This window comes from Falco naumanni, chromosome 18, assembly GCF_017639655.2.
Source record: "Falco naumanni isolate bFalNau1 chromosome 18, bFalNau1.pat, whole genome shotgun sequence".
NCBI lineage: Eukaryota > Metazoa > Chordata > Aves > Falconiformes > Falconidae > Falco > Falco naumanni.
In genome coordinates this window covers 6,700,304-6,727,545 of record NC_054071.1, presented here as the reverse complement: position 1 = coordinate 6,727,545, position 27,242 = coordinate 6,700,304, and the positions used below count along the sequence as shown (strand labels likewise).

Sequence of the window (27,242 nt, the reverse complement as noted above, 5' to 3'; positions counted from 1 at the left end):
GGCATTTCTTAGCATTTTGGGGGTGCCTGTACCCTGTCCTCTTGGGACCCTTGCTACCCCGGCCATTTTTGGGGTGCCCTTTTGGGTCTGGGGGGGCCCATCCCCGGCCCCCCGCCCCCGCCGTGACTCAGAGCTGTGGTTTCCCGTCTATAAATCAGGGGTGGAGGCACCCAAGTGTCGCCCAGAGCCATGGCGGGCGCCCGGGACCCGTGAGCTGGGGGCACTGGGAGGCACTGGGAGGCACTGGGAACACACTACAGGGCAGCGGCGTGGTGCTGGATGGGACTTGGGGGGCACTGGAGTGATGCTGGGTGGGACTGGGAAGGTTCTGAAGTGACTGGGTAGGACTGGAGGGGACTGGGGAGTGAGACTGGGGGTACTGGGAGGCACTCGGATGGACTGGGGAGTGCCATGTGCCAGGAGGGGCTGGAAGAGTGTTGGGGAAAATGGGAAGGCTGGCGGGGTCTGGGAGGGTGCTAGGGTGTACTGGGATGGACTGGGTGGCACTGGAAAGGACTGGGAGGGATTGCAGCCTACTGGGAGGGACTGGGGACTGCTGGAAAGGACTGGAAGGGACTGTGACTTGCTGGGGGATGCCGGAAAGGGCTGGGGGAAACTGGAAAGGACTGAGAGGGGTTACTGGGAAGGACTGGGGGGCACTGGGATGGACTGGGAGCTCCACAGGGTGACTGCAGATGTGACGTGGGGGTTTGCCAGTGGAGGATGGGAGTGGGCCCAGTCTGTACTGGGAGGTACTGGGAGAGGGGGGACACACGTAACCAGGGGTGCCACAGCTCTGGAGGGGGTGTCCGTCCCCCCCCCACAAGCGTGTCGGGACTTGCCGTGACGCAGGGCCCTCGTGCGAGGCGGCTCGCACACGCGCCCAGGCCTCTCGCACACTTGCAGGGGGGGGAGGTGTCTCACACTTCCCCCCCTCCCCAGCCAGCGCCGCCCCCCCCGCAGCCCCCAGGATCGCCCCACGGTGCTGACCCGCGGAGATGGGGGGGTCCCTCGGCGCACACAGGTGTGTGGGGGGGGCACAGCCCAGACACCTGGGTCCCTGGTAAGGGTGGGGAGGGGTGCGTCAGGATGTGGGGGTTCACCTCTTCTTCCCGCCCCCCCCCCCCCCCCCCCCCAAAATATATAGGTGCCGCCTGAGGGGGGGTCGTGCCCCCCCCTCCTGCACATCCAGCACCCTGGGGTGCTGGTGATGCGGACACGGCTCCCCCCAGCACATGGTAAGCCCTCCCCCCAACCTGCACCCCCTCCTTTGTGGGGGTCTGCCCCCTTTTTTTTTAGGCCCCCCCCCCCCCCAAAAAAAAAAAAAAAAAAATTCTTCCAGGTCTCCCTGGTTTTGAGTGGAGCTCCAAAGATCCCCCGGGCCGTGACCGAGCCTCCTCACCCGCCCCGGCCGGCCGCGACCCCCCCCAGCCGCCCCCAACTGCCGCTCAGCCCCCCAGGTAAGTGAAGGGCCCAGATACCTGGGTCCCTTTTTTGGGGGGGGTGTGGGGGTCCCAGGCGCCTAGATCCTCACCGCCCCCAACCCCCCCAAAAAAATATGTGCCCCCCCCCCCCCCCCCAGGGGACCCCGCTGTGACCTGGGGGAGGTGGCACAGTGCCTGCGGCAGCTGGAGAGGATCCAGGAGCTGGAACAGCAGGTGAGGAGGCTCCTCCTAACCCCCCCCCCCCCCCCCAAAAAACCCGCCCTGTGACACCCCCCCCCCCAAAACCATGACCCTTCCCAAATCTGTCCCTCCCAAAACCTGTGCTCCCCCAAACCTGTGCCCTGCCTGTACCCCCCACCCCTCCGTCCTCCCCCAAGCACATCACCCCTCCAGCCCCTCCCCCCCCAACCCGTGTACCTCCACGCCAATCCCCCCCCGCCCCTCCCCCCCCCCCCCTCCATGCCCCTCAAAACTGTGTCCCCCCGCAGTTGGCCCGTGAGCGGCACCGCCTGGGGCTGTTGCAGGCACAGCTCATCCCGAGGTGCCCCCCCACAATGGTAAGGGCAGGGGGGACACCCCAAAACTGGGGCTGGGACCCCCAAGGGCACTGGCAGCCCCTCACCACTGTCCACTCACCACCCTCAGGCCCCCCCCGGGAAGGGCCACGCTGGGCCCCCCTCAATTTGGAACCACCAGGCCCCCCCAGAGGTGGAGGGGGAACCCGAGACGCTGCTGCCCCCCCCGGGGCCCAGTTGGGATCATGGGGGGCTCTGCCCAGGTGAGCCCCAGGTTTTGGGGGGTGGGAGGGAATGACACCCCTAAATAATGGGGTGGGGGGCTGGATGCCTGGGACCCCACTGACACCCCGTTTCCCCCCCCAGCACTGGAGTACTACCGGCTCAGCACTGCCCGGCCCCCCTACACCTACGCCATGCTCATTCGCTGGGTGAGTGATGCTGCCCCCCCCCCCCCCACGCCCTTGGCCCCTGCATCCCCCCCCCAATACCAACCCGCTGATTCCTTATAACCCCACCCCCACCCCTTATAGCCCCCCCAAATCCTTCACACACACCCCTGCAGGTCCCCTGTTGCTATGGCTGGTCCCTATAGGGATTGCCTCCCCCCCCCGAAATGTCCCCAACCCTCTCATGCCCCCCCCCCCCCAAATGTCCCCACACCCTCTCATGCCCCCCTCCCCCAAATGTCCCCACACCCCCCAACCCTGCTGTGCCCCCCCCCCCAAATGTGTGTGTCCGTGTCCCCAGGCCATCCTGGAGTCCCCCCAGCGCCAGCGCACCCTGGGCGAGATCTACCACTGGTTCAGCCGCATGTTTGGGTACTTCCGCCATAACACCGCTACGTGGAAGGTGGGGACCCCCCCCCGTACCCCCAGATCTCCCCTCCAGCACTCCCACTTCCTGGGTGGGGGGCACTCTGAGCACTCCCCCCCAGCACTGCCCCCCACCATCACTGGGAAAGGGAAACCCCAAACCTTGTTTCCTCCCACCCCCAAAATGTTGCCATTCGGAAGGTGGGACCCCCAAATTGGTCCCCGGGGACCCCCCATGAAAAAACCGGGGGGGGCACCCTAAATTCTCCCAGCACCTCTCCAACCATCACCACCCCCCTTGCAACAGCTCAGACAGCCCCCAAACCCCCTCAAAAACCCCTAAACATGCACCAGATGCCCTCCTCCAAAAAAATTCCTCAGGGGATTTGAGGGGGAGCAGCCCCCCAATTTCCTGGGCAGCCCCCCAATTTCCTGGGGTGCCCCCCCTCGCTGCAGAACGCCGTGCGCCACAACCTGAGCCTGCACAAGTGCTTCGTGCGAGTGGAAAACGTGCGCGGGGCCGTCTGGACGGTGGATGAGGCTGAATTCAGGCGCAAACGGGGACAGCGCTACCCCAGGTACCCCCAAAAATCCCCCCTCACACCCCAAGACCCTCCCCAGAGACCCCAAAACCATGGGGGGGGGGGGCGCGGAAATGGGCCTTAATCCCCGCCCCCCCCCCCCCCCCCAATAAAAAACCAACCCCATCCCTGATAAATACAGGGCTCCCCTCTAAACCCCCCCTGCTTCCCCCCCAGGGACTGCGACCTGAAGTACTTTATGCCCCCCCGGAGCTGAAGGGGGGGTGTGTGTCCTCTAAAACCACAATGGGGAAGAGACTGGGGGGTCCCCCTACATTCCCCCCCCCCCCGAGGAACACAACTCCCCAAAACCGCTGTGCCGGGACTTTATTGTCACCATAAAGGAACTGCTTCATCCTCCACCACGGGTGCGTTTTGGGGGGGGGGGGGGCCCTGTGTGCATGAGGGAGGGCCAGAGCCTCCCCCCGGGGGGGGATGGATTTTGGGGGACCCCCCCCCCCCCCCCAGGTTTGGGGGTTCAGGCGTGGCGGGCTCGTGCCACCAGCAGCGCGTTCTCCTCCCGCAGCGCCCGGCAGTCACTGAGGATGCGGTCGAGGTTGGTGGGGGGCTTCGCGCTCATCTCCCCCTCGATCTGGGGGTAATGGGGGGTGTGTGTGTTAAAATGGGGGGGGGGAAATGGTGGAGGGCACAGAATGGGGGGGCAAAGAGTTGGGGGGATGGCAAAGAATTGGGGAGGGGCACAAAGAGATAAGGGAGACAAGAGCGGTTTGATTCCCCAGTAGACGTGGGGGTCCCCCAGAGGCACCCCAAATTGCTGCCCCCCCCCCCCCATCCCTACCTGCTCCTCCAGATCCCGGATCTCCCTCTGGATGGTCCCCGTGTCCTCAATGGTCCGGATCAGCTGGGCACAGTTCTGGGTGACAGAAAAAGCATTTGGGGGGGGGGGGGTGGGACCACCCCAAAACCCTCTGTTTCCAACCCCACTCCCCCCCAGTTCCACCTGCCCCCCCCCAAAAAAAAATTTCAGACACCAGACACCCCCCACCCCACCCCCCGTTACCTCGTGTAGAGCTGCCAGGTACTTGTAGGCTTTCCTCACCACCTCGTCCCGCTTGGCATCCTGGGGGGGGGGACACGGGACAATTTGGGGGGCTCACAATGCCCACCTCCCTTTGGGGTCATCCCATAGAGGGTCCCCCTGAGCACCTAGCCCCAGCACCCCACCCAAAATCCCACCCTGATCCCCCCCCCCCACCTTAAAAAGCAGCTCATCGGTGACGCTGAAGGTCCTCTCCAGCTTCCCCACCAAGGAGTTGATCTCCTTCTGCAGCGCCCGTGTGTCCACCAGGATCTGGGGAGAGATCCACAGGGATCTCAGGTCTGGCGGGGGGCAGGGACACCCCAAAACCCCTCCCCCCCCCCCAGACTTCAAATGGGACCTAATACCCCGAAGATACCCCCCACCCCCGAACTCCTCCAGGCTGCCCTAGGGACCCCAAAAGTCCCTACCACCCCCCACCAAGGATTAGGGGCCCCCCAAAAAAATTCCATCCCCCCCCCCCAGTACCCCCAGAGCCCCCCCCCAATCTCCTCCCCACCCCCGACCTTGCCGATCTCCTCCTTCTGCTTGCGGATGTTGCCCACGATCTCCAGGATGCGCTGGGTGTAGACGGCACGCGAGATGTCCCGGGGCAGCGCCTCCAGCTCCGCCACCTGCATCCGGGGAGCGCTGGTGGTCACGGGGAGGGTGCGTGAAAGCGAGGGCCCCCCCCGCCCCGAGACCTCCCCCCCCCAAATCACCCTCCCCACCCATGGGTGCTCACCAGTTGCTTGTACAGCTCTTCCTTGCGCCGGGCTTCGGCGGCGGCCAAGCGGCTGCGCTCGTGCAGGGCTCGGATCTCCGACAGCCGCCGCGACGACTCCAGCTGGGGTAGGAGGGGTAAAAGAAAAAGGGGAGGGGGTGTCAGGGACCCCCCCAAACCCACCGGGGGTTACCCCCGAGACCCCAAAACCCCCGAGAACGGACTCCCAGTACCCCAAAACCATTGGGAAGGGACCCCAAAGTTCCAAAGCCCTGGGGAAGGGACTACAGAGCCCTCAGGGACCCCAAAACCCACTTTGGGGGGATCTGGGCACCCCAGAGTCATTGGGAAGAGGATCCCAGAGCTCCCAGGGACCCCCAGAACCTACTGGGGAGAGACCGACGGACCCCCAAACTACTGCTAAGGGACCCCAGGGACTCCCAAACCCACTTGGGGGGGACCTGGGCACCCCAAACCCACTGGGAAGGGACTCTCAGAGGCCCCCAGGGACCTGCAGAAGCTACCAGGGAGAGACCTAGGGACCCCCAAAAAGTGGGGGGGCAGACCCTAGGGTCCCTCCACTTTACCTGAGCAGAGTCATGCAGGGCTCGGAGATGCCGGTACTCGTCAAGGAGGGGTCCCCGGTGCCGCTCCCACTGCCCCACCAGGCTGACGATGCGGCGGCTGCTCGCCTCCACCACCAGCTGGGAAGCAGTGTCAGGGCACCCCCAAAATGTCCCCCCCACCCCAAAATGCTTCCCCCACCCCAAACTTCTCCCCTTCCTCTGCCACTAAGGCAGCTGTATACCCAAAACAGCCCCCCAAACGCCCTCCCCGTGCCTGCTGTGGTCCCAAACAGACTCACAGCCCCCCTCCCCGACAGCCCCCGAGCCCCCCTCTCTCCAGGGGACACCCCAAAATCCTCACCTGGAGCTTGGCCATGTTGTTCTGGGCGTCTGGGAGCAGTTCAATCGCCTGCGCCTTCAGCCTGAGGGCATCCTCCCGGCCCCCCAGCGCCAGCCGGCCCTGCTGCACCTCCGCCTCCACCTGCGGGGGGGATGCAGCACTGTCAGGGCACCCCAAAACACTCCACCCCCTTAACCCCCCCCCCCCGCCGCCCTGCGGCACCCACCTGGGTGAGGCTGAGCTGGGCGTCCCGCATCTCCCTGCGGCAGCCCTCGATTTCAGTCTCCAGCCGGGCCAGGGTCTCCTCCAGGGCCACCTCCTCGCTGGCCTGGCGTGCCCCTGCATCCTGGGGAGCGAGAAACCCCTTCTAAGTGGCACCATCAGTAGGCTCCAGAGTGAACACCTACCCAGCAGAGCTGTTGCTGGGGTTCGGCGTGCACAAGCAGCCATCAGTAGGGTTCAGAGTGAACAACACACGCCCCCTCCCCCCGGCCCATCCGCTTACTTCCTCAGAGCTCTTTGAGGGGTGCAGGGTCTCAGCAGCCACCTGGATCTGCTGCAGCACAATCTGGGGGTCCTGTGGGATGAGACCCCCACAGCAGGTCAGCCCCCCTAGCCCCCCAAAAATGCCCCCAGCCCTCCAGCAGCCCCCCCCAAATATCCCTCAGCCCTTCAGAAGCTCTGCAGCCCTGCAAGAACACCCCCAGCCCTCCAGCAGGCCCCCCAAAATACTCCCAGCCCCCCAGCAGCCCCCCCCAAAATACCCCTCAGCCCTTCAGAAGCTCTGCAGCCCCCCCCAAAACACCCCCCAGCCGCCCCCCCCAAAATACCCTCCAGCCCTTCAGAAGCTCTGCAGCCCCCCCCAAAATACCCCCCAGCCCTCCAGCAGCCCCCCAGGATACCCCTCGGCCCTCCAGTGCCCCCCCCAAAACACCCCCCAGCCCTCCAGCAGGCCCCCCAAAATACTCCAGCCCCCCAGCAGCCCCCCCGAAATACCCCTCAGCCCTTCAGAAGCTCTGCAGCCCCCCCCAAACACCCCCCAGCCCTCCAGCAGGCCCCCCTAAAACATCCCCAGCCCCCCCTGCCCCCCACCTGCTTGTGGGTCAGGTGCTGGGCGCGGGTGAAGCGGGACCCCTTAGGCAGGGCCCCCCCGGCCCCCCCAGCCCCAAAAGCCTCTTGGAGCCAAGCAGGGTCCAGGGGGGGTCCCTGGAGGTGGGGGGGGCAGACCTGGCGCAGGGGCTCCAGGGCCCGGAGCCGAGCACGGAGTCGCTTCCGCCCCAGATATTCCTGGAATGAGAAAAGGGGGGGGGGATCAGACCCACAGAGACCACCCCCCCAAAACAGCCCCATAACACACACCTCCCCCCCTCACCCCCCCAGGACTCAGAGAATGGGGGTCACACCCACAGAGCCCCCCCCCTACATTAAGAAAAGAGTGGGACCCACAGGACCACCCACACCCCAAGTTCTGGGGACCCCTGGAGACCCCTGCCCAGCAACCCCCCCCCCAAGAAGAGGGGTGGGGGGGTCTCACCTGGGGGGGCAGGCGGGAGGCCAGGCCAGGCCCCCCCCACTCAGCCTCCCAGTCATGGCGGGCGCTGAGCTGGGCGGCGTGGGTCTCCAGCAAGGCTGGGGGGGTCTTGGTGGAAACGGGGGGCTGCGCTGGCACAGGGGGGGCAGCACCCCCAAAATACTCCTGCAGCTCTGTGGGGACAAGCAGGGGTGAGCAGACCACTCCCCAAAGCAAGGACCTCCCCCTCAATTGACCCCCCGGGGTCTTACCTGGGGGTCCCCCACTTTGGGGTAGAACCAGCGGGCAGGTAGCAAAGGGGTGAAGGCGACCAGTGCCCTAAAACCGATTAATTAATGGGGTAATTCTTCCCGCCAGGGGTCCCCGACAATTTGGGGGGGGTCTCCCCCTGCTAAATTCACCTGCAGGCGCTGCAGCTGGGGTGTGCGGCAAACTGGGGGCACCCAGGGGGTCCCCAGCTGCTCCTGGATGCGGGCTCCAATGGCTCGTAGCAAGACCCCCGATTTCCCTAGAGAAAAAGGACAGGGAAGGGATCAGCCCCCTCAATAAAAACCACGGGGGGGGGGGAGGGATCCCCAAAAATACCAGGGACCCTCCCTCAAATCCATACCGGGGGGTTCAGCCCCTCTCTCGCTGTCGTCCCGTGGCAGCTTTTCTACGAGGAAGAGGAGCAGGCGGCGAGTGTCGTGCTCGGAGCTATAGAGGAAGGTCTGGTACCCCACATCGCCCCCAAATCCCAGCTCCTGAGGGTGAGAATGGGGAATCAGGGGTCACCCCAAAATTTTGGGGGTCACTTTTTTAAAATTGGGTGGGTTTTTTTTTAGAGCGGGGTAGCAAGGTTTAGCACCCCATGTCGCCCACAAATCCCAGCTCCTTGGAGAGAGTGATGGAGTGGGCTGGGATCCTTATTTTTGGGGTGTCTGGACTTTTTTGGGGTCCCTTGAGGTTTTTTTTGGGAGTACCTGGCACGCAGCGGCGAGGTCGGAAGCGAGTCGGAAGCGGGCAGAGATGCCGGGGGGCAGGAGGGGGCTGAGGGGGACCCCCAACGCCGGGCGCACAGCCCGCAGGCAGCGCACAGCCGCCTCCACCACCAGCTCCGGGGAGAGGTCCCGCACACTCTGCACCTCGGGGGGGCACCGGCCTGGGGGGTGGGGTGGGGTGGGGGCACTGGGGTGGAGACCCCCCAAAATCCTGACCGCCCCCCAGGTGTCACACACAGCCCTCCAGGTGCTCCCACCCCACCAAAATCCTTAGGGTGCCCCTCAGACCTTCCACCCCCGTTTTTAGGGTGTTCCACAGACCTTCCCCCCCAAATCGTGGGGGTGCTCCCCCAGTGCCCCCCCCCAAATCTACCAGGTCCCCCCCCAGGTCCCCCAAAACTCCTTAGGGTTCCCCCTCTAGTGATCCCCCCAAACTTCCCCCCCAGGTCATCCGTTCTCCCCCAGACCCCCCAAAACTCTTCAGTGCGCCCCCATCCCAGAAACCCACAAATGCCCGCCCCCCCCCAATCCCAGAGACCCCTCCCCCCAAATCCCCAACCACCCCCCCACCCCACCCCCCTCCGCAGCCCCCCTCCCCACCCCAGACTCCCCTCACGTCCCGCCCCTCTCCACTCACGTCCCCGCCTGCCGCAGGGAGTGGATCAGGATTTTGTCCACCTCCTCCATGTTTGGGGGGTGGGTCGGAGGGGCCCCCAAATCCCGGGGCGGGGGTCTGGGGGGGGTCCCCAGCCGTCCCGCAACCCCGCCAGCCCCCGCCGCCTGTCACGTGAGGAGGGGCCCGCCGCGAAACCGAGGCTGCCCGGCGCGGGGCACGACGGGAGGTGTAGGCGGCGGCGCGGGGCACGACGGGAGGTGTAGGCGGCGCGAGGCACGGCTGAGGCGGGAAACTGTGAGGGGCGCGAGGCGCGAGCGGCGGCGTGAGGGGATATGGGGCCTGTGAAGGGGAAACGGAGCCAGTGAGGAGCAGGTGAGGGGGAAAACGGTGCCTATGAGGGGAAATGGCGCCCGTGAGGGGCAGGTGAGGGGGGAAACGGCGCCCGTGAGGGGAAACGGCGCCCGTGAGGGGCAGGTGAGGGGGGGAAACGGCGCCCGTGAGGGGAAACGGCGCCCGTGAGGGGCAGGTGAGGGAGGAAACGGCGCCCGTGAGGGGAAACGGCGCCCGTGAGGGGCAGGTGAGGGGGGAAACGGCGCCCGTGAGGGGCAGGTGAGGGGGGAAACGGCGCCCGTGAGGGGAAACGGCGCCCGTGAGGGGCAGGTGAGGGGGGAAACGGCGCCCGTGAGGGGCAACGGCGCCCGTGAGGGGCAGGTGAGGGGGGAAACGGCGCCCGTGAGGGGAAACGGTGCCCGTGAGGGGCAGGTGAGGGGGGAAACGGCGCCCGTGAGGGGAAACGGCGCCCGTGAGGGGCAGGTGAGGGGGGAAACAGCGCCCGTGAGGGGAAACGGCGCCCGTGAGGGGCAGGTGAGGGGGGAAACGGCGCCCGTGAGGGGAAACGGCGCCCGTGAGGGGCAGGTGAGGGGGAAACGGTGCCTGTGAGGGGAAACGGCGCCCGTGAGGGGCAGGTGAGGGGGGAAACGGCGCCCGTGAGGGGAAACGGCGCCCGTGAGGGGCAGCTGAGGGGGGGGAAACGGCGCCCGTGAGGGGAAACGGCGCCCGTGAGGGGCAGGTGAGGGGGGAAACGGCGCCCGTGAGGGGAAACGGCGCCCGTGAGGGGCAGGTGAGGGGGAAACGGTGCCTGTGAGGGGAAACGGCGCCCGTGAGGGGAAACTGAATAATGAACTATGTACAATTTATTTAAAGAACAAAGTGCCCGCGCCTTCATTTGTCCAAGAGTTGATAAACATTCAGAGACACTCATTACTGACTTTGAGGATGCACTGAATTCTTGAATTGGTGACATAAAGAATGTACTAACTACCGAGGCTTTGGATTTCTGTTGTTTTTGAAAAGACACCTGGTTCTAATGATATGAAGAAATTGTATGGAATAGGGACAGTAGGTTAAGTGTAAATATATTTACTCAAAGAATGTAGATATAGTAATTAGGTCATGTAACCATATAGTTTTAAAAAGATAATTAATGAAATAACTAACGAAAGAAGGGGTCTGTTTCTCTCTCTCTTAACTTTCTCTAACAAGGGGCCTGTTTATAAGTTATCTAGAGGGAGTGACTGAAAGAAACAAGAATAAGACATAGATGGTCGACAAGGACATAAATTAGCTCGGACCGATAAGAACACTGCCAGCTTGCAAGACCATCACATTCCAGGCAAAGAGTGAAAAGTACACCATGAGGAAGACCTACAGCCTTCCTCCCAAAGACCACTGCCCGTGTCCTGGAGACCCCTGCCCACAATTCTTGGAAGAATTTGCGCAAGCGCGAAGGACTGATAAGCTAATTAACGTACGAAGGGAGAGTAGGTGGGTTTAGGTGGTGAGTATGTACAGGCGTTAATTGAATATTCATTGTTTTATTGTATGAATATGAGATAGTTCATCACTTTGGGTGTGCATGACTTTGGTGGAGCGATCCCCCCATGCACCCACTGCTGCCGAATAAAGATAACCTCCACTCACTCGAATATTGGAAATTGATTCTTTAAATCATGTGAGAGGCAGGTGAGGGGGGAAATGGCATCCATGAGGGGCAGGAAAGGGGGGAAATGGCACCTGCGGGGTGTGAGGGGCAGCTGAGGTGTGAAGCGGTGACAGCGCACCCCTCACACGTGCATGTGCCACATCCCTGTCCCCCAATCCGCACATGTGAGCCCCCTCCCCATCCCTGTCATGCTTGTGCCCCTGCTCCCCTCACACGCTCTTGTGCCCCGGTGCATGGGCAGCACCGCCCTCCCCATCTCTCACACACCCTCATTGCTAAGCCCTTAATCTCCCAGCAGTGATGAGCCGGGGATCGCAGGACAAGCTGTGGGGAGGGCCCAGGAGCTACCCCAGCACCCACAGACCCTCCTAAACACCCCTGAACCTCCCCCAAATACACCCCACCCTCCCCAAATACCCCCCCACCCCCTACATACCCCTTATATATCCTTTAAATGTTCCCAAACCCCAACAGATGCCCCAAATCTCCTTGAAAGTCCCTCGGACTATCCAAACACGCTCTTCCAGACCCTCAGGTTACCTGAACCCTACCGGATACCCCTAAAATTACCCCCCTGACCCCCAACAGGTACCCCTGGATTCCAGCAACATCCAGCCCGGACAGCCTTCACCATGTCAGAGTCAGAGGAGAATGGAGAGGGTGAGTCTTGCGGGGGTCTCAGAGAGGATATGGGGATCCTTGGGAAAAAGTGGGGGGTTCCCAATGAGATGGGGGGGTCCCTGGTCTGTGGGACGTGGGCATTCAGGGGTGGTCCCTGTGTGGCCAGGGAGTCCCGTGGTTGGAAGGCTTTGGGGGGGATCTGGGAAGGTTTGGGGAGTCCTTGTCTCTCCCTTGACTGTCCTCCCACCCCCAGGACCCCCCAAGGAGGTGCCGTCCTTCACTGAAGCCATGGCACAGCCCCTGGGGTGGCCGATAGTTGAAGGCAATGGGGGGCCAGCAGGCGGAGGGACCCCCCCAGGTCACCGTCAGCGACGCCCCCCCCCACCCCAAACACAAGGGTCAGGGTTCCGGGGGGGTCCATCGCTCCCCTCGTGCCCTCTTCTGCCTCCGCCTCAACAACCCCATCCGCCGTGCGGCAATCAGCATCGTCGAGTGGAAGTGAGCTGGGTTTTTTTTTGGGGGAAAAATAATAAGTTTTGGGGCCCACGGGGGGATGCAGCAGTGGGGACCGGCTCGGTGGGGGGGGGGGAAGCTGGGGAGCAGCCCCCCTACCTGCCCCCCCCCCCCCCCTTCGCTTTAATCACAGGCCCTTCGACATCCTCATCCTCGCCACTATCTTTGCCAACTGCGTGGCCCTGGGTGTCTACATCCCCTTCCCCGAGGACGACTCCAATGCTTCAAACCACAACCTGGTGAGGCCCCCCTACCCCCCCAAAAAAAGGGAGGTCACCCCCCCCCCCCTCCACATCCAGTATCCTTAACTGGTCCCAGTCAGGTGCTGGTTTACCTCGTTTAGGGATAATGCTTAATGAAGCCGCTTTGGGTGCCGGAAGGAATCAGGAATGTGGGGGTCTGCCCTTGGTGGGGATGTGGGGGGGCTGGGGGAAGGACAGTGGGGTCCCAGACACTTTGGGCAGAGGGGGGATGGCTGTGGGGGGGCAGAGAGCTTCCTGGATATCTGGGTTCCCTGAGGCACGTGCCACACGTGTTCCCCTCGCACACGCGTGTGCCGTTGCCTTAAGCAGCTTACCCGGCGCCGGGGTAGGCGCTAATCCCAGCTTAGCTGCCCCAGACACCTGGGTCCCTGGAGAAGGGGATGCTGGGAAGCAGGATGGAGGGATCCTAAATGCCACTGTCCCTTTTTCCCGAGGAGAAGGCAACATGGGGAGGGGAGGTGGGACACCAGGGTGGGTGACCTTTGTCCCCTGGGAGAAGGGGGTGCCGAGCCACCCCACAGAGCCCCTGGTGGGGGGGTTATACGACGGGGGCAGCCCCAAATGCTGGGGTCCCCCCTCTCCCTGCTTCCAGGAGCAGGTGGAGTACGTCTTCCTCATCATCTTCACGGTCGAGACCTTCCTGAAGATCATCGCCTACGGGCTGGTCCTGCACCCCAGCGCCTACATCCGCAATGGCTGGAACCTCCTTGACTTCGTCATCGTCATTGTGGGGTGAGGAGTCGTCCCCGGGGGGGGTGGACACAAGTGAAGAGAGGGGGTGCAAATGCGTGTGTGTGTGTGTGTGTGTGTCCCACCCCAAAAATCTCCCTCAGGCTCTTCAGTGTCATCCTGGAGCAGGCGTCGCACAAACCCGGCGAAGCTCACCACATGAGCGGGAAACCAGGGGGCTTCGATGTCAAAGCCCTGCGTGCCTTCCGCGTCCTCCGGCCCCTCCGCCTTGTCTCTGGTGTTCCAAGTGAGATTGGTTTGGGGGGGGAAAATCAGGCGTGGCACAGTTTTTTGGGGGCCTCCACACCTCCTGCCAGCCCACCCCCCACTGTTTTTCCCTCCAGGTCTTCACATCGTCCTCAACTCCATCATGAAAGCCATGGTCCCGCTCCTGCACATCGCCCTGCTCGTCCTCTTCGTCATCATCATCTATGCCATCATCGGCCTCGAGCTCTTCATCGGCCGCATGCACAAGACCTGTTTCTTCATCGGATCTGGTAATGGCATGGGGGAGGGGGTGGGTGTCACCACGCCGTGCCCCGCTCCCAGGGACCCCCACAGTGTCCGGGTCCCTCAGTGAAGGGCATTTGTGGACCCCTACCCACCCAGTGACACCCCAGCGAGGGCACATGGGCCCCCTCAGCACCCCGAGATGCCCCTTAGAGCCCTTGACCTTCCCCGCACAACCCAAGCCCTCCCCTCACTCTATATGAGACACACCCCCAGCCCCCCGCGCCCTGATTTTGCCCCCACACAGAGGGGTGCTCCCAGCTCTCCTTGCTCCGTCTCTCTGTGCACTCATACCCCCCACTCCCCCACACTCCACCGTAATGCCCCAGGGGGACCCCCAACCCTATTTTAGGGGTGCTAACCCCCCCCCATTTCCCCTCCCCCAGATTTAGAATCGGAGGACGACCCCTCCCCTTGCGCTTTTTCGGGGCATGGCCGTGCCTGCCTGCAGAACAACACCGAGTGTCGGGGCCGCTGGGAGGGTCCCAACGGCGGCATCACCAACTTCGACAACTTCTTCTTTGCCATGCTCACCGTCTTCCAGTGCATCACCATGGAGGGCTGGACCGACGTCCTCTACTGGGTGAGCCCCCCAGGATTCTCACCACCACCACCCCCAAAATCCTTAACACCTCCCTCAGCCCCCCAGAATCCTCCCTGAACCTTCTCGCTGCCAGGACGGACCCCCGAAACCTCTGCCAGTGCCCAAGCGTCACCTGCATCACCCCACACACCTCTGAGGGGTGGGTTTGGGGTCCCCCGTCACCCCAAATCACCCTCTTACTCCCAAATCCCATCACTGTCACCCCAAATCCCACCCTACCACCACATTCCCCCCCCCCTCTTACAGATGCAGGACGCGATGGGGCACGAGCTACCCTGGATTTACTTTGTCAGCCTCGTCATCTTCGGCTCCTTCTTCGTCCTCAACTTGGTGCTGGGGGTGCTGAGCGGGTGAGGGCGTTGTTAGTGTGTAATTAGCGTGCTGTTAGCGTGTGCGTGGGGGGCGGGTCACCTCTGTGCCTTCCCTCTTCAAGGGAGTTCTCCAAGGAGCGTGAGAAGGCCAAGGCCCGCGGAGACTTCCAGAAGCTGAGGGAGAAGCAGCAGATGGAGGAAGATCTCCGGGGCTACATGGACTGGATCACCCAGGCTGAGGACCTGGAGGGTGACGAGGAGGAAGGGGAACACGAGAAGCATCGTAAGTGGCTTCTAGGGAGTGGGGTGTGTCACAGCGGGAGGGCCCCCTCCAATCCTCAGCACCCCAAAACCTCCGTGTGCCCCCCTGCAACCGGCAGGCCTGACCGCCGAGGACCTGATGGGGAAGCGGAAACCCCGGCTGAAGTGGTTGCGGCACGCCAGTCACTCCACTGACACCCACGGTAACAACCCCCCACCGGCTCCCCACGGCATTCGGGTGCCAGCGACGCCCCCACCCCCCGATATCGGGGTTCCCTTTGACAGCCCCTGCCCTGCCCCTGTGTCCCCAGCCAGCCTTCCCGGCAGCGAGACAACGTCAGTCAACACTGAGACGGCGGGTGAGGAGGATGCGCAGCCGACTGCCTGTGACCGCTGCTTGTGAGTGCCAAAACAGGCCCTGGGGTCTGGGACTCCGCCGTCGCCCCCCACGACCCTCCTTCCCCCCCAAATATCATTCATTGCCGCGGTGCCCCCCTGGATCCCAAAACTGAGCCCCACCACGCCTCAACGCCACCTGGGAACCCCCTCCCTGTAGCTGCAGGAAGCTCCTAAGTGCCCCCCAGGACCCCAAAACTGACCCCAGCACCCCTAATGACCCCTACCAGGTACCCCACCTCCCCCCCCGGCGATGACCACAGCTTCCTCTCAGGATCCCCCTAAATTTTGGGGTGACTCTGTGCTTTTTCCTCCCCAGGGGCAAAATTACAAAGACGAAATTTTGGTGAGTGAAGGAAAAATTTAGTGGGGGTGGTGGAAAAAAAGGGGGGTCACACAGTGGGGCCCCCCTACAACACCTTCCCCATGACAGGGTGTCTCCATAATCCCAAAATACCACCGCCTGTCTTTCTCATTCCCCCCGTACCCCCAAACGCACCCCCCCCTCAGGCGCCGCCTGCGCCGCCTGAACCGCCTGTGGCGCCGGCGGTGCCGCGGGGCGGTGAAATCTGTCTCCTTCTACTGGACCGTCTTGCTCCTGGTGTTCCTCAACACCCTCACCATCGCCTCCGAGCACCACGGGCAGCCCCAGTGGCTCACCGAAACGCAAGGTACAACCGCCCCCAGCACCCCCAGATTATTTTTTTTTGGGGGGGGGGGAGGGTGTCCTCAAAAACCTCTTCTTTATCCTTGCAAAAAAAAAAAAGCTTATGCCAACAAGGCGCTGCTGTCGTTGTTCGCCGCTGAGATGGTGCTAAAGCTGTACGCCCTGGGCCCCGCCTGTTACTTCGCCAGCTTCTTCAACCGCTTCGACTGCTTCGTGGTGTGCGGCGGGGTGCTGGAGACGGCGCTGGTGGAACGAGGGGCCATGGAGCCCCTGGGCATCTCCGTCCTGCGCTGCGTCCGCCTCCTCCGCGTCTTTAAAGTCACCAGGTGAGGGGACGGTGCCAGGGCGCGGGGATGTGTGGCACCAGCCCACTCTGGCCATTCTACCAGTCGCAGTCCCAGTCCTTCCAGTAACCCCAGCGTCCTGTAGGCACTGGGCATCACTGAGCAATTTGGTGGGCTCCTTGTTGAACTCCATGAAGTCCATCGCTTCCCTCCTGCTCCTGCTCTTCCTCTTCATCATCATCTTCGCCCTGCTGGGCATGCAGCTCTTCGGGGGTCGCTTCAGCTTCGATGAGACCCAAACCAAGCGCAGCACCTTCGACACCTTCCCTCAGGCTCTGCTCACCGTCTTCCAGGTACCCCGAAACCCCGGGGGAGGGGGGGACCCTGAGACCTGTGGGAGACCCCAAAATCCATGGGGGACTTGGAAATCTGTAGGAGACCCCAAAACCCATGGGGGACCTCAGAATCCACGGGGTCCCTGGAACCTGGGGGGGGGGGGGGGCAAATTGAATGGGGCACCCCAAAACCCATGGGGTGTCCCAAAATACGCTCCCTCACCCTCACTCTGAGGTGATGCCATGCCCTGACAGAGGACTGGGAGGTGGCAGCATACTGGGAGCACTGGGGGGTGTACTGGTGACATGAGAGGGGGGACGCTGAGGTTTTGAGGTGACCCCGGTGTGTGGGGACCCCCAGATCCTGACTGGAGAGGACTGGAATGCGGTGATGTATGACGGGATCATGGCGTACGGTGGCCCCGTCTTCCCCGGAATGCTTGTCTGCGTCTACTTCGTCATCCTCTTCATCTGCGGGAACTGTGCGTGGGCATACTGGGGATACTGGGAGCGGGTAACTGGGGGGAGGATACTGGGAGCGGGTAACTGGGGGGAGGATACTGGGAGCGGGTAACTGGGAGGGACTGTGAACAAAGCATGGGGTAACTGGGGAGCTGGTATGGGAGCCACCACAGTTGGGAACGAGACACTGAGAGCGGCGGGAGGACGGACTGAGAGCAGGCACAAACCCAGCAAGAGGGGCACTGGGGGGGGGCTAACTGGGAGCACTGGTTAACCCTTTGCTCCTCGCAGACATCCTCCTCAACGTCTTCTTGGCCATCGCGGTGGACAACTTGGCCGACGGCGACAACATCAACTCGGGGGGCGATAAAAAGTGAGTGGGGCCGCAGCGGGGGGCACCCAGACGCCTGGGCCCTGCGGCTGAGCCCCCGTGTTGTCCCCCCCCGCCAGGGACAAGCCTGGGGAGGCGGAGAGCGGCGCAGGGAGCCAGGACGTGAGTGTGAAGGTGAGTGTGAGCAGGGCGCCCCCCCGCAGCGCGTGCACGGCCCTTACGCACTCAGCGCCCCCCCCCCTTTTCCCCTCCCAGATTGAGGGGGAGCAGCAGCAGGAGGAAGAGGAGGAGGAAGAGGGCAGCGAGGAAGGTGAGCGTTACTGCCAGGCCGCCAGGGCCCACGGGTGGCAGTGGGGGGTGACAGCGCCCGCCGCAACGGTCCCTTGCAGGTGACGAGGAGGCTGCGGGGGAGCGGGACAGTCTGGGGGGGGCCCGGCTGGAGACCCTGGAGGAACCCCCCAAACCCAAGGTGGTGCCGATCCCCGAGGGCAGCGCCTTCTTCCTGCTGAGCAGCACCAATCCGTAAGAGGGGGCACTGGGAATACTGGGGCTGGGGACATGGAACACTGGGAGGCTGGGAGGGGGGAGAAACTGGGGGTACTGGATGCACTGGGGCTGGAAGGCTGGGAGCACTGAGAGCACTGGGGCACAAGGGGCATGGTGGGACTGGGAGTACAGGGAGCACTGGGACTGGGAGAATGGACTGGGAGCATTGGGACTGGGAGTACTTGAGCTGAGGACATGAAACACGGGGAGGCTGGGACGGGGAGAAACTGGGAGGACTGGGAGAACTGGGGCATGGAGCACAAGGGACATGGTGGGACTGGGAGTATGGGGAGCACTGGGACTGGTACTGGGGACACAACAGATACAGTGGGTTTGGGACTGGAAATACAAGCTGGGGGAGCTGGGAGCACTGGGATACTGGCTCTGGTGTCACTGTGTGACCTATGATGGGGACTGGGGAAACTGGAGGGAACTGGGACTAACTGGGTTGGGGCGGGGGGGCTGGCAGCACTGGTGAAGGGCCACCCAGTAAACTGGGAACGGGGGGGGGAAAGCACTGGGAGTAACTAACTGGGATCACTGGTGCTAATGCGTGCTCGGCGCAGGCTGCGGGTGTGGTGCCACGCCCTCATCCACCACCACATCTTCACCAACCTCATCCTCGTCTTCATCATCCTGAGCAGCGTCTCGCTGGCTGCCGAGGACCCCGTCCGCGCCCACTCGCCCCGCAACCACGTGGGCTACTGGGGGAAACTGGGAGAATGGGGAAGGGCTCACTCACCCCATCACGGGCTGGGGAGCTGCTTGCCCGGTGGGGCGCTGGGAGGAGTTGGGGGGGGCCTGGGGGGGGGCGGGGGGCCCTGGGGGGGGAGGGGGCCCTGCGGGGTGTCGGGGTTACCCTGTTTCCCACGCTCCCCCCCCAGATCTTGGGCTACTTTGACTACGCCTTCACCTCCATCTTCACCGTGGAGATCCTGCTTAAGGTACGCCGGGGTCCCCCAGGGGTTTGGGGGGGTCCCCCAGGGGTTTGGGGGGGTTCCCCGGTTTTGGGGGGTCCCTGCTGAGGGGCTGACGGTCTCCCCCAGATGACGGCCTTTGGCGCCTTCCTGCACAAAGGCTCCTTCTGCCGCAACTGGTTCAACCTCCTCGACCTGCTGGTGGTCAGCGTCTCCCTCATCTCCTTCGGCATCCAGTGAGCCGGGCAGGGGCACTGGGAGGCACTGGGGGTGCTGGGAAGCACTGGGAGTGCCGCTGGAGGCACTGGGAAAGCTGCTGGGGGCACTGGGAGCACTGGTGTCCCCTGCCACCCGCGGCAGCTCCAGCGCCATTTCGGTGGTGAAGATCCTGCGGGTCCTGCGCGTCCTGCGGCCCCTGCGAGCCATCAACCGCGCCAAGGGCCTCAAGGTGCCACACTGGGAGCACTGGGCGGGGGCAGGGGGCACCCGGAAATACCTGTGGTGTCCTGCAGGCTGTACTGGTGGGACTGGGAGCACTGGGGGCCCCTACCTGTAGTGTGGGTGTCACTGGGGTGCTGACAGGGAGCACGGGTGTCCCTCTTGTCCCTGATACAAGGGTGGTCCAGGTGTCCCAGTGTCCCCAGCATCCCTGTTGTCCCTGTGTCCCCTGTGTGTCCCGGCGTCCCTAATGTCCGTCTGTCCCCGTCCCCAGCATGTGGTACAGTGCGTCTTCGTGGCCATCCGCACCATCGGCAACATCATGATCGTCACCACACTGCTGCAGTTCATGTTCGCCTGTATCGGGGTGCAGCTTTTCAAGGTGAGGGGGGGCAGGGCCTGGGGGGTCCCCAAAACCCCCCCTCAGGGGCCGGGGTTGCCCCAGACACCCCCAGGGGCCAGAGTCCCCCTGACCCCCAATTTCCTCAGGGTAAGTTCTACAGCTGCACCGACGAGGCCAAGCATACGCCGGGAGAGTGCAAGTGAGTCCTGGCCCCCCAGTGGCTCCCCCACACCCCCAACCTGTCCTGGTGGTCCTCAAGAGCGAGTGTGAGTGTGGGTGGGCGGTGAGCGCAGGGTGGGACTGGGGAGTGAGGGGGGGCTGTAGGTGCAGCGTGAGCCGAGTACGACTGGAGGTTGCGAGTGGAGAAAAGGTGCAGGTGTGGGCACTGGGTGAGTGTAGGCTCAACTATGAGTGCAGGCTGTGAGGGTGTACCCTGAGACTGAGAGTGCAGTGTGAGTGTGGGCCCAGTGCGAGTTTAGCTTACATGTAGGTGGTGTGCAGTTGTAGGGTGTGATTTGAGTGCATGTTGTGAGTGTACTGTGTGTGAGCGGGGCTGTACCTCTGTCCCTACCCGTGCGGAGTCCCTGTCCCCCCCAGACGCGGTGTCCCAGCTGTCCCCCCCCCCCCACGTGCAGGGGCACCTTCCTGGTGTACAAGGACGGGGACGTCTCCCACCCCTCGGTGCGCGAGCGCCTGTGGCACAACAGCGACTTCAACTTTGACAACGTGCTGGCGGGGATGATGGCGCTCTTCACCGTCTCCACCTTCGAGGGCTGGCCCGCGTGAGTCCCAGGCAGTGAGGGGATGCGATGCCCCCCGCAGTGGGGGGTCCCTCACCCCCACCACATCGTCCCTGTCCCATCCCCCCAGGTTGCTGTACAAGGCCATCGATGCCAACGCCGAGGACCAGGGTCCCATCTACAACTACCGGGTGGAGATCTCCATCTTCTTCATCGTCTACATCATCGTCATCGCCTTCTTCATGATGAACATCTTTGTCGGCTTCGTCATCATCACCTTCCGGGCGCAGGGGGAGAGCGAGTACCGCAACTGCGAGCTGGACAAGAACCAGGTGCCCGGGGACGCTGCAGTGTCACCCTGTCACCCACCCCCCAGCTGCCGGTGGTGCGCCCCGTGGCAGCCAGCGGTGTCACCCTCACCCGCAGCGGCAGTGCGTGGAGTACGCGCTGAAGGCGCAGCCGCTGCGACGCTACATCCCCAAGAACCGCACCCAGTACCGCGTCTGGGCCATGGTCAACTCCACCGCCTTCGAGTACATCATGTTCGTCCTCATCCTTCTCAACACTATCGCCCTGGCCGTCCAGGTTGGGGGTGGGACGAGGGACCGTGGTGGTGAGGACGGGGCTAGGGGACATTTGGGGTCCCCGAGGGGTTGTGGTGGGGGGAGTGGGTGGTTACAGCCCCCCCCCCCATCTGCCCCTGCAAAGCACTATGAGCAATCCAAGCCCTTCAACTACGTGATGGACCTGCTCAATATGGTGTTCACGGGGCTCTTCACTGTCGAGATGGTGCTGAAGATCATCGCCTTCAAACCACGGGTAGGCGCGCGTTGGGGGGGGGGGGGGGGGGGGGGGGGGGGGGAAGGCGGTCACACAAGGAGGGGGCGGGTCCTCACCCCCACCCCGTACGCAGCACTACTTCTGCGATGCCTGGAACACCTTTGATGCCCTCATTGTGGTGGGCAGCGTGGTGGACATCGCTGTCACGGAGGTCAACGTGAGTCATGCACGCCCTGCCCCCCCCCCCCCCCCCCCTTTTTTTCCCCGGGGGTCCCCAGGACCTGGGAGGCTTTGGGGTCCCCCCGGCTGCTCCATGTCTGTGGTCCTCATGTCCATCTGTCTGTCCCATCTCCATCATCACGCTGTGTGCGACAGAATGGGGGTCACGTTGGCGAGGTATGGGGGGGTCTGGGGGGGTTGGGGTGGGGGGTGCGCAGGAGTTTTGGGGCCCCCCTCAGCATTGCCCTGTGCCCCCCCCCACCCCCGGCAGAGCTCAGAGGACAGCTCCCGCATCTCCATCACCTTCTTCCGCCTCTTCCGGGTGATGCGTTTGGTGAAGCTGCTCTCCAAGGGCGAGGGCATCCGCACCCTGCTCTGGACTTTCGTCAAGTCCTTCCAGGTGGGACACGGTGGGGACACTGGGGGGCGGGGGTGTGACATCCTCTCATGCCCCTGCTCTGCCCCACACAGGCCCTGCCCTACGTCGCCCTCCTTATCGCCATGATCTTCTTCATCTACGCTGTCATTGGCATGCAGGTGAGGGGGCGCAGGGCGAAGGGGGGGGTGGTCCCACACACCGACAGCCTCACCGTGTCCCCCCACCCTCCCCCCCCATCCCCACCCCCACCCCAGACCTTCGGGAAGGTGGCGCTGCAGGACGGGACCCAGATCAACCGCAACAACAACTTCCAGACCTTCCCACAGGCCGTGCTGCTGCTCTTCAGGTGGGGCTGGGGGGGTCCCTATGGTGGGGGGGAGGGGGGCGGGGCTCTGGGATTCCTATAGGACCCGGGTGGGGTCCGCACGTGCTCCCTGTGGCATTTGGGAGCCGCCATTTGTTAGGGGCCCTTGGGTCGCTGTGCGGTACCTACAGAATAGCTATAGGCTCCCTATAGTGTCCCTGGCCTCCCTGCAGCATCTCTGTAGGGTTCCTATAGGACTCTCCTGCAGGCCATGTCCTGCAGCGTCACGCTATAGGGTGCCTATAGGCCTAGCAGGCAAGCACATGTGGGTCAGGGGGTGTGTGGGGGCCCTATAGAGTCCAGAGGGGCCTATAGGGTGCGGAGAGGCCCTGTAGGGCGCTGTGGGGTGCAGGTGCGCCACGGGGGAGGCCTGGCAGGAGATCATGCTGGCCAGCCTGCCGGGCAAGCGCTGCGACCCCGAGTCAGACACGGAGCCGGGGGAGGAGTTCACCTGCGGCAGCAACTTCGCCATCGCCTACTTCATCAGCTTCTTCATGCTCTGCGCCTTCCTGGTGAGCCCCACGGCACCGCTGCCCCACAGCGCTGCCGCAGCAACCCACCCTCCCCTCCAACACTGCCGCTCCCCCTGCCCCAGATCATCAACCTCTTTGTGGCCGTCATCATGGACAACTTCGACTACCTGACGCGCGACTGGTCCATCCTGGGCCCCCACCACCTGGACGAGTTCAAGCGCGTCTGGTCTGAGTACGACCCTGCCGCCAGGTCTGTCACCTGCCACCCCCCCACCCCCCCCCCCCCCCCCCCAGCCAGAGGCACCCAGGCGTGCACCCCCTCTCCCCCCCCCAGTGACACCCTCCAACACCCTCCTGCGCCACAGGGGCCGCATCAAACACCTCGACGTGGTGACGCTGCTGCGCCGGATCCAGCCCCCGCTGGGCTTTGGGAAGCTCTGCCCCCACCGCGTCGCCTGCAAGGTCAGCTGGGGTCTGGGGGTGGGGGGGAAGGCACCCCCGATGCCTCGATTCACGCACACATCCCCTCCCCCCCCCATTCCCGTCATGCCAGCGCCTGGTGGCCATGAACATGCCCCTGAACTCAGACGGCACCGTGACCTTCAACGCCACCCTCTTCGCCCTGGTCCGCACCTCACTCAAGATCAAGACAGAAGGTTGGGAGCTGGGATGGGGGGACGACACGCAGACCCTTTGGGACCCCCACAGGGTAGCGGGGTGTGGCAGTCAGGGCGGGGCAGCCCCGCCTTCCCTGCCTCCACCCCTACCTGCCCCCCTCAGGGAACCTGGATGTGGCCAACAAGGAGCTGCGCGCTGTGATCAAGAAGATCTGGAAGAGGACGAAGCCCAAGCTGCTGGATGAGGTCATCCCCCCACCTGAGGGTGAGTGTGTCCCCCCTGAGGTGCCCCCTCCTCCCACGGCGCACCCCTGACCCCGCTGTGTGCCCCCCACCCCGCAGAGGAGGAGGTCACCGTGGGCAAGTTCTACGCCACATTCCTGATCCAGGACTATTTCCGCAAGTTCCGGCGGCGGAAGGAGCGGGGGATGCTGGGCCCCAGCGCTGGCCCCAGCAACGAGTGTGCGCTGCAGGTGGGCCCCCGCCCTGGGGGGTGGGGTGGGGGGAGGGGGGGTCCCTGCTGTGACATCCCCCATCCCGCTGCAGGCCGGGCTGCAGACGCTGCAGGCGCTGGGACCCGAGATGCGGCGGGCGCTGAGCTGTGACCTGGAGGGGGATGTAGGACCCACCAGCACCCAGGAGGAGCAGGAGCAGCTGACTTATGCTGTAAGCCCCGCCCCTGATATCGGGCCACGCCCACAGGCCACACCCATCACAAGCCCAACCCCTTTTTTGCAGGCCCCTGAGACGCTGTACGGCTCCGCCCCCAGCCCCCCCAGCCTGGGGGAGCCCCCCCCGGCCCCCGGCCTGGCCCCCACCAACGGGGAGGACCCCGCGCCCCTTCCCCACACCACCCCCCACCACCCAGGTGGCAGGTACGGCTGGGGTGGGGCTGGGGGCACCCAGACAGCGGGGATCCCCGCAGAGTTGTGGCGGGGTGTTGTGGTAGGGTGCTGTGGCAGGGGTCCTCATGTGCTTGCACGCAGGCGGCGCGAGGAGGAGGGGGGCGAGGATGAGGCAGCACCTGCTGAGAGTGGTGAGGAGCCAGCAGGGGACGGCAGCCATGAGGAGGACCTGGAGGGCTCCGCCCCCCGCCGCCGGTGGGTGGGGGACAGGTACGACCACACCCCCATCCCCTCCAACACCAGAGGTCACCCCACAACTGGGGGGGACATGGTGGGCACCCATCGGGTGTCCTTATGCCATCTGTCCCCCCTCCCAGGTCACCAGGGACCCTGCCCGCTCCCCAGCCCCCGCGCTGGGCTGGACAGGTGCCACGGGGAGGGTCGCTACCGCTACCTGCCCGGCACTTCGCCCTCCACAACGGGACCCTCGAGGGGCAGCAGCTCAAGCGGCGCCGCCTGCTGCCCCCAACGCCTGCCGGCCGCAAGCCCTCCTTCACCATCCAGTGCCTGCGGCGCCAGGGCAGCTGCGACGACGAGCCCATCCCAGGCACCTACAACCCCTCGGGCCCCCCCGGCCCGGCCCGGCCACAGGTACCACGCACCGTGGGGTGGGGGTATGGTCGCGCATGTCGCAAACCCCTCTCACAACCTCCTGTCCCCACCAGGGTTACGGCAGCTCCGAGACGTGGCGCCTGGGGGGCTCCTCGCAGGCCTGGGCCACGGCGCCCACCCGTGGGCACGTCCTCTATGCACCCCTCATCCTGGTGGAGGGCAGCCCACCGCCGGGGCAGGGGGCTGGGGGGAGCCTGCCACCGCTCTCCCGCTGGTTCGTGGGGGACCGTGGTCCCCCTGGCCCCCTCCGCCTGCGGCCCTGCGGCCCACGGGAAGCGCTGGCCCGTGGCTCAGCTGACAGCCTGGTGGAAGCCGTGAGTGTGCTGGGCGGGGTGGGGGGGTTGGGGATTGGGGCAGTGGGGGGGGGTCCCACCCGGTACCAGCGCCTTCCCCTGCCCGCCCCGCAGGTGCTCATCTCCGAGGGGCTGGGGCTGTTCGCCCGCGACCCCAAGTTTGTGGCTGTGGCCAAGCGGGAGATCGCAGACGCCTGTGACATGACGATGGACGAGATGGAGAGCGCGGCCGCCGACCTGCTGACCCGCCGCCGGCCCGCCCCACCGCCCACCAGCACCGCCATCTACAGCGACGAGGAGCCGCTGCGGCCGCCGGCCGAGGAGGAGCTGGCGGATGAGATGGCCTGTGTCGGCGGGTTCTAGGCGGGCTCCAACCGCACACAAAAAATAGTGCTTTTCCTCCAAAAAGATATTGTTCCCTTAACACAAAAGCAGAGTTTTCCTCAGAAAAAAGTTTCTCCTCTCAAAGGAAAGGGGGCAGCCTCAGAAAAATGGCAGTTTTCCTCAGAACCAACCCCTCAAACTGGGCATCACCTCAAAAAAAAAAGTTTACCTCAGAAAAAGGGAGGGTCTTCTGGGGAAAAAGGGTATTTACCCCAGAAAACGAAAGGGTTTTCCTCAGAAAACACTTTTAGCAAAAAAAACCCCAGATTTCCTCAAACAACAGGATTTTTCCTCAGCAACAACCCCTCAAAATGAGGGTTACCTCAAAAAAAGTTTACCTCAGAAAAAGGGAGGGTCTTTTCCTTGGGAAAAGGGGAAGTTACCACAGAAAACAAAGGCATTTTCCTCAAAAAAATAAAGTTTTTTGCTGAAAAAAAAAAAGGGGGGGGAGTTTTTCAGAAAAAAAGGATTTTGCCTCAACCAACCAACCCAAAACAGGAGGTTATCACAAAAAAAATTTGACCTCAGTAACAGGGAGGGTCTTTTCCTCAAGAAAAGGGGTATTTACTACAGAAAATGGGCTTTCAAAAAAAGAATTTTTTTTGCTAAAAAAGGGATTCCTCAGAAAACAGGATTTTTCCTCAGAGACAACCCCTCAAAATGGGGGTTACCTAAAAAGCAAAATTTACCTCAGAAAAAGGGAGGGTCTTTTCTTCAGGAAAAGTACTTACTACAGAAAACAAAGGGGTTTTCCTACAAAAAATGTCTTTGCTAAAAAAAAAAGGGGGGTCCTCAGAAAAAAAGAGCATTTTCCCCTCAACTAACCAACCCAAAACAAGGTTACCTCAAAAAAAAACCCACAGCTTTTCCTTGTGAAAAGGGATAATTACCTCAGAAAAGGAGTGAGTTTCCTCCAAAAATGTTTGTTCTCAAAAAAAAAGGGGGTTACCTAAAGGAAAGGGAGGTTTTTTACCTCATGAAAAGGGATATCCATTTACCTCAAAAGAGGAGGGCTTTAGCTTAAATTTTTTTTAATGTTTTCCCGAAAAAAAAAAAAAAAAAAAAAAAAGGTTTTCCTTAAAGTAGGAGGAGTTCACCTCTTTATCCTAAGAACAGAAAACAGTGGTGGTATTACCTCAAAGAAACAGAAGGTTTTCCCTCAGGAAAACAGGTGTTTACCTAAGAAAAGGTGGGGGGTTCCTCAAAAGAAAAATTCCTCAAAAGAGGGTTTTTCCTCAGGAAATACTTACCTCGGGGTGGGTGTCCTCAGCAAAGGAGACTTCTTCCTCAGAAAAGGGGTACCTACCTCACAGAAGGGGATTTTGCATCAGGAAAAAGGCATTCTCTTTTTTTTTACCTTAGTGAAGGTAAATTTTACCTCATAGGAATATTCTGCCTCAGGAATGATGTGTTTTCACCTCAGGAAGGGGGATTTTTACCTCAGGAAAGGTAAACTTTACCTCACAGAAGAGGGTATTTACCTCAAACAAAGGAATTTAGCACAAGAAAGAAAGTTTTACCTCAAAAAGAAAACTGAGTGTTTACCTCAAGGGAATTTTTGCCTCTCGGAATTTTACCTAGGGAAAAAGCATTTCTTAACCTCAGGAAGGTAAATTTTAACGCACAGAGAAGGGTTTTACCTCAGAAAAGAGGGTATTTTACCTCAGGGAGAAAGGTTTTACTTCAGTAAAATGGATTTTTACCTAAGGAAAGGTAGATTTACCTCACAGGAAGGTTTTTACCTCAGGAAGGAGGGGTTTTCACCTCAGGGAGGGGGATTTTGCCTCAGAA

At 62.7% G+C, this 27,242-nt stretch overlaps 3 protein-coding genes across 5 annotated transcripts; 2 read left to right on the top strand and 1 right to left on the bottom strand.

The window, feature by feature from the left end:
• The first annotated feature begins 189 nt into the window (after window positions 1-189).
• Window positions 190-3,640, top strand: FOXP3 (forkhead box P3). Its single transcript, XM_040617207.1, has 11 exons — window positions 190-209; window positions 964-1,024; window positions 1,148-1,238; window positions 1,343-1,460; window positions 1,583-1,658; window positions 1,934-2,002; window positions 2,091-2,223; window positions 2,327-2,391; window positions 2,711-2,812; window positions 3,232-3,353; window positions 3,534-3,640. The coding sequence occupies exons 1-11, from the start codon at window positions 190-192 to the stop codon at window positions 3,571-3,573; spliced, it is 897 nt and encodes a 298-aa protein (XP_040473141.1). The 3' UTR covers window positions 3,574-3,640.
• Window positions 3,641-3,668: 28 nt separating this feature from the next.
• Window positions 3,669-9,223, bottom strand: CCDC22 (coiled-coil domain containing 22). The gene is made up of 17 exons (XM_040617787.1): window positions 9,174-9,223; window positions 8,519-8,723; window positions 8,167-8,299; window positions 7,958-8,064; window positions 7,808-7,874; window positions 7,560-7,729; window positions 7,118-7,312; window positions 6,531-6,602; window positions 6,252-6,371; window positions 6,047-6,166; window positions 5,707-5,823; window positions 5,141-5,242; window positions 4,923-5,030; window positions 4,573-4,668; window positions 4,378-4,437; window positions 4,156-4,230; window positions 3,669-3,948 (listed from the first exon to the last, which is right to left on the bottom strand). The coding sequence occupies exons 1-17, from the start codon at window positions 9,221-9,223 to the stop codon at window positions 3,835-3,837; spliced, it is 1,911 nt and encodes a 636-aa protein (XP_040473721.1). The 3' UTR covers window positions 3,669-3,834.
• A 2,233-nt stretch (window positions 9,224-11,456) lies between these two features.
• On the top strand, window positions 11,457-26,207 carry CACNA1F (calcium voltage-gated channel subunit alpha1 F). 3 transcript variants are annotated; one of them, XM_040617203.1, is made up of 47 exons: window positions 11,457-11,814; window positions 12,029-12,273; window positions 12,422-12,527; window positions 13,144-13,283; window positions 13,385-13,527; window positions 13,625-13,777; window positions 14,177-14,373; window positions 14,641-14,744; window positions 14,828-14,988; window positions 15,086-15,169; window positions 15,278-15,365; window positions 15,682-15,708; window positions 15,873-16,033; window positions 16,130-16,355; window positions 16,459-16,666; window positions 17,010-17,130; window positions 17,402-17,483; window positions 17,561-17,615; window positions 17,697-17,751; window positions 17,831-17,963; window positions 18,554-18,683; window positions 18,872-18,931; window positions 19,034-19,140; window positions 19,265-19,352; window positions 19,617-19,724; window positions 19,832-19,884; window positions 20,321-20,467; window positions 20,556-20,757; window positions 20,852-21,010; window positions 21,134-21,244; window positions 21,339-21,422; window positions 21,581-21,601; window positions 21,696-21,824; window positions 21,896-21,961; window positions 22,058-22,149; window positions 22,520-22,679; window positions 22,763-22,890; window positions 23,006-23,102; window positions 23,194-23,296; window positions 23,421-23,522; window positions 23,600-23,730; window positions 23,804-23,923; window positions 23,996-24,132; window positions 24,244-24,372; window positions 24,480-24,753; window positions 24,828-25,088; window positions 25,182-26,207. In XM_040617203.1, the coding sequence occupies exons 2-47, from the start codon at window positions 12,101-12,103 to the stop codon at window positions 25,428-25,430; spliced, it is 5,865 nt and encodes a 1,954-aa protein (XP_040473137.1). In that variant the 5' UTR covers window positions 11,457-11,814; window positions 12,029-12,100; the 3' UTR covers window positions 25,431-26,207. The 3 variants fall into 3 exon arrangements, 2 of the variants coding, with proteins under 2 accessions (XP_040473137.1, XP_040473138.1); XM_040617204.1 differs by lacking the exon at window positions 21,581-21,601; XR_005831354.1 differs by lacking the exons at window positions 24,244-24,372; window positions 24,480-24,753; window positions 24,828-25,088; window positions 25,182-26,207 and having other exon boundaries at window positions 23,647-23,730; window positions 23,996-24,116.
• Window positions 26,208-27,242: the final 1,035 nt, after the last annotated feature.

Coding starts and splice junctions, on each gene's coding strand:
- FOXP3 (XM_040617207.1), top strand. CDS start 190: ATGGCGGGCGCCCGGGACCC. Junction 2,392..2,710: donor ACGCCATGCTCATTCGCTGG/GTGAGTGATGCT, acceptor CCGTGTCCCCAG/GCCATCCTGGAGTCCCCCCA. Junction 2,813..3,231: donor ATAACACCGCTACGTGGAAG/GTGGGGACCCCC, acceptor CCCTCGCTGCAG/AACGCCGTGCGCCACAACCT.
- CCDC22 (XM_040617787.1), bottom strand. CDS start 9,223: ATGGAGGAGGTGGACAAAATCCTGATCCACTCCCTGCGGCAGGCGGGG. Junction 7,730..7,807: donor CCAAAGTGGGGGACCCCCAG/GTAAGACCCCGG, acceptor TTGTCCCCACAG/AGCTGCAGGAGTATTTTGGG. Junction 6,372..6,530: donor CCTCAAAGAGCTCTGAGGAA/GTAAGCGGATGG, acceptor CTCGCTCCCCAG/GATGCAGGGGCACGCCAGGC.
- CACNA1F (XM_040617203.1), top strand. CDS start 12,101: ATGGGGGGCCAGCAGGCGGAGGGACCCCCCCAGGTCACCGTCAGCGAC. Junction 15,170..15,277: donor TCACTCCACTGACACCCACG/GTAACAACCCCC, acceptor CTGTGTCCCCAG/CCAGCCTTCCCGGCAGCGAG. Junction 23,103..23,193: donor CCCACCGCGTCGCCTGCAAG/GTCAGCTGGGGT, acceptor CCGTCATGCCAG/CGCCTGGTGGCCATGAACAT.